This window comes from Lampetra fluviatilis, unplaced genomic scaffold (genome assembly GCF_964198595.1).
Source record: "Lampetra fluviatilis unplaced genomic scaffold, kcLamFluv1.1 SCAFFOLD_146, whole genome shotgun sequence".
NCBI lineage: Eukaryota > Metazoa > Chordata > Hyperoartia > Petromyzontiformes > Petromyzontidae > Lampetra > Lampetra fluviatilis.
In genome coordinates, this window is record NW_027620937.1 from 213,246 (window position 1) to 218,245 (window position 5,000).

Sequence of the window (5,000 nt, forward strand, 5' to 3'; positions counted from 1 at the left end):
TTCATGTGGCTGCTGCTGCTGCTGACGAGTGTTCATGTGGCTGCTGCTGCTGCAGACGAGTGTTCATGTCGCTCCTGCTGCTGCTGCAGACGAGTGTTCATGTGGCTGCTGCTGCTGCTGCTGCAGACGAGCGTTCATGTGGCTGTTGCTGCTGCTGCAGACGAGTGTTCATGTGGCTGTTGCTGCTGCTGACGAGTGTTCATGTGGCTGCTGCTGCAGACGAGTGTTCATGTGGCTGTTGCTGCTGCTGCAGACGAGTGTTCATGTGGCTGCTGCTGCTGCTGCAGACGAGTGTTCATGTGGCTGCTGCTGCTGCTGCAGACGAGTGTTCATGTGGCTGTTGCTGCTGCTGACGAGTGTTCATGTGGCTGCTGCTGCAGACGAGTGTTCATGTGGCTGTTGCTGCTGCTGCAGACGAGTGTTCATGTGGCTGCTGCTGCTGCTGCTGCAGACGAGTGTTCATGTGGCTGCTGCTGCTGCAGACGAGTGTTCATGTGGCTGTTGCTGCTGCTGCAGACGAGTGTTCATGTGGCTGCTGCTGCTGCTGCTGCAGACGAGTGTTCATGTGGCTGTTGCTGCTGCAGACGAGTGTTCATGTGGCTGCTGCTGCTGCTGTAGACGAGTGTTCATGTGGCTGCTGCTGCTGCTGCAGACGAGTGTTCATGTGGCTGCTGCTGCTGCAGACGAGTGTTCATGTGGCTGCTGCTGCTGCTGCTGCAGACGAGTGTTCATGTGGCTGCTGCTGCTGACGAGTGTTCATGTGGCTGCTGCTGCTGACGAGTGTTCATGTGGCTGCTGCTGCTGCAGACGAGTGTTCATGTGGCTGCTGCTGCTGCAGACGAGTGTTCATGTGGCTGCTGCTGCTGCAGACGAGTGTTCATGTGGCTGCTGCTGCTGTAGACGAGTGTTCATGTGGCTGCTGCTGCTGCAGACGAGTGTTCATGTGGCTGCTGCTGCTGCTGTAGACGAGTGTTCATGTGGCTGCTGCTGCTGCTGCTGCAGACGAGTGTTCATGTGGCTGCTGCTGCTGCAGACGAGCGTTCATGTGGCTCCTGCTGCTGATGGTGCTGCTGCTGCAGACGAGTGTTCATGTGGCTGCTGCTGCTGCTGCTGCAGACGAGCGTTCATGTGGCTGCTGCTGCTGCTGCTGCTGCAGACGAGTGTTCATGTGGCTGCTGCTGCTGCTGCTGCAGACGAGTGTTCATGTGGCTGCTGCTGCTGCTGCAGACGAGTGTTCATGTGGCTGCTGCTGTTGCTGCTGCTGCAGACGAGCGTTCATGTGGCTGCTGCTGCTGCAGACGAGTGTTCATGTGGCTGCTGCTGCTGACGAGTGTTCATGTGGCTGCTGCTGCTGCAGACGAGTGTTCATGTGGCTGCTGCTGCTGCTGCAGACGAGTGTTCATGTGGCTGCTGCTGCTGCAGACGAGTGTTCATGTGGCTGCTGCTGCTGCAGACGAGTGTTCATGTGGCTGCTGCTGCTGCAGACGAGTGTTCATGTGGCTGCTGCTGCTGTAGACGAGTGTTCATGTGGCTGCTGCTGCTGCAGACGAGTGTTCATGTGGCTGCTGCTGCTGCTGTAGACGAGTGTTCATGTGGCTGCTGCTGCTGCTGCTGCAGACGAGTGTTCATGTGGCTGCTGCTGCTGCAGACGAGCGTTCATGTGGCTCCTGCTGCTGATGGTGCTGCTGCTGCAGACGAGTGTTCATGTGGCTGCTGCTGCTGCTGCTGCAGACGAGCGTTCATGTGGCTGCTGCTGCTGCTGCTGCTGTAGACGAGTGTTCATGTGGCTGCTGCTGCTGCTGCTGCAGACGAGTGTTCATGTGGCTGCTGCTGCTGCTGCTGTAGACGAGTGTTCATGTGGCTGCTGCTGCTGCTGCTGCAGACGAGCGTTCATGTGGCTGCTGCTGCTGCTGCTGTAGACGAGTGTTCATGTGGCTGCTGCTGCTGCTGCTGCTGCTGCAGACGAGTGTTCATGTGGCTCCTGCTGCGCTCCCCAGCCCAGGAGCGCGACCGCTGGCGGCAGCGACGCAGCTCCTCGCGGAAGTCTCCGTGCAGCATGGGGACGTAGGCCTGGGGCTCGCATAGAGCCTGCGGGGGGCAGGGGGTTAACCATGGTTACACTCACTCACCACGTGCTCACTCACTCACTCACTCACCCGCTCACTCGCTCACTCACCACGTGCTCACTCACTCACCACTCACCCGCTCGCTCACTCACTCACCACTCACCCGCTCGCTCACTCGCTCACTCACCACTCACCCGCTCACTCACTCACTCACCACTCACCCGCTCACTCACTCACCACGTGCTCACTCACTCACTCACCCGCTCACTCACTCACTCGCTCGTCACTCACCCGCTCACTCACTCACTCACTCGCTCGTCACTCACCCGCTCACTCACTCACTCGCTCGCTCACTCACTCACTCACTCACCCATCCACTCACTCACCCACTCACCCATCCACTCACTCACCCACTCACCCATCCATTCACTCACCCACTCACCCATCCATTCACTCACCCACTCACCCATCCATTCACTCACCCACTCACCCATCCATTCACTCACCCACTCACCCATCCATTCACTCACCCACTCACCCATCCATTCACTCACCCACTCACCCACCCACTCACCCACTCACCCATCCACTCACTCACCCATCCATTCACTCACCCACTCACCCATCCATTCACTCACCAACCACTCACTCACCCACTCACCCATCCATTCACTCACCCACTCACCCATCCATTCACTCACCAACCACTCACTCACCCACTCACCCATCCATTCACTCACCCACTCACCCATCCATTCACTCACCCACTTACCCATCCATTCACTCACCCACTCACCCATCCATTCACTCACCCACTCACCCACCCACTCACCCACTCACCCATCCATTCACTCACCCACTCACCCATCCACTCACTCACCCACTCACCCATCCACTCACTCACCCACTCACCCATCCATTCACTCACCCACTCACCCATCCATTCACTCACCCACTCACCCATCCATTCACTCACCCACTCACCCATCCATTCACTCACCCACTCACCCATCCATTCACTCACCCACTCACCCACCCACTCACCCACTCAGCCATCCATTCACTCACCCACTCACCCATCCACTCACTCACCCACTCACCCATCCACTCACTCACCCACTCACCCATCCATTCACTCACCCACTCACCCATCCATTCACTCACCCACTCACCCATCCATTCACTCACCCACTCACCCATCCATTCACTCACCCATCCATTCACTCACCCATCCATCTCACCAACCAGTCACCCATCCACTCACTCACCCACTCACCCATCCATTCACTCACCAACCACTCACCCATCCATTCACTCACCAACCACTCACCCATCCATTCACTCACCAACCACTCACCCATCCATTCACTCACCCACTCACCCATCCATTCACTCACCAACCACTCACCCATCCATTCACTCACCCACTCACCCATCCATTCACTCACCCACTCACCCATCCATTCACTCACCAACTCACCCATCCATTCACTCACCCACTCACCCATCCATTCACTCACCCACTCACCCATCCATTCACTCACCCACTCACCCATCCATTCACTCACCCACTCACCCATCCATTCACTCACCCACCCACTCACCCACTCACCCATCCATTCACTCACCCACTCACCCATCCACTCACTCACCCACTCACCCATCCACTCACTCACCCACTCACCCATCCATTCACTCACCCACTCACCCATCCATTCACTCACCCATCCATTCACTCACCCACTCACCCATCCATTCACTCACCAACCACTCACCCATCCACTCACTCACCCACTCACCCATCCATTCACTCACCAACCACTCACCCATCCATTCACTCACCAACCACTCACCCATCCATTCACTCACCAACCACTCACCCATCCATTCACTCACCAACCACTCACCCATCCATTCACTCACCAACCACTCACCCATCCATTCACTCACCAACCACTCACCCATCCATTCACTCACCCACTCACCCATCCATTCACTCACCAACTCACCCATCCATTCACTCACCCACTCACCCATCCATTCACTCACCCACTCACCCATCCATTCACTCACCCACTCACCCATCCATTCACTCACCCACTCACCCATCCATTCACTCACCCACTCACCCATCCATTCACTCACCCACTCACCCATCCATTCACTCACCCACTCACCCACTCACCCATCCATTCACTCACCCACTCACCCATCCATTCACTCACCCACTCACCCACCCACTCACTCACCCATCCATTCACTCACCCACTCACCCATCCATTCACTCACCAACCACTCACTCACCCACTCACCCATCCATTCACTCACCCACTCACCCATCCATTCACTCACCCACTCACCCATCCATTCACTCACCCACTTACCCATCCATTCACTCACCCACTCACCCATCCACTCACTCACCCACTTACCCATCCATTCACTCACCCACTCACCCATCCATTCACTCACCCACTCACCCATCCATTCACTCACCCACTCACCCATCCATTCACTCACCCACTCACCCATCCATTCACTCACCCACTCACCCATCCATTCACTCACCCACTCACCCACCCACTCACCCACTCACCCATCCATTCACTCACCCACTCACCCATCCACTCACTCACCCACTCACCCATCCACTCACTCACCCACTCACCCATCCATTCACTCACCCACTCACCCATCCATTCACTCACCCACTCACCCATCCATTCACTCACCCACTCACCCATCCATTCACTCACCCATCCATTCACTCACCCACTCACCCATCCATCTCACCAACCACTCACCCATCCACTCACTCACCCACTCACCCATCCATTCACTCACCAACCACTCACCCATCCATTCACTCACCAACCACTCACCCATCCATTCACTCACCAACCACTCACCCATCCATTCACTCACCCACTCACC

The 5,000-nt window shown here is 56.8% G+C and overlaps 1 protein-coding gene across 1 annotated transcript in view; it reads right to left on the bottom strand.

Moving 5' to 3' along the window:
• Positions 1 to 1,772: 1,772 nt before the first annotated feature.
• Positions 1,773 to 5,000, bottom strand: part of LOC144954556 (M-phase inducer phosphatase 2-like) — a 34,013-nt gene continuing 30,785 nt past the window's right edge. The window contains exon 6 of the mRNA XM_078885027.1: positions 1,773 to 2,088. Within this exon, the coding sequence (XP_078741153.1) occupies positions 1,891 to 2,088 (198 nt within the window). The 3' untranslated portion in view covers positions 1,773 to 1,890. The remainder of the gene's footprint in view (positions 2,089 to 5,000) is intronic.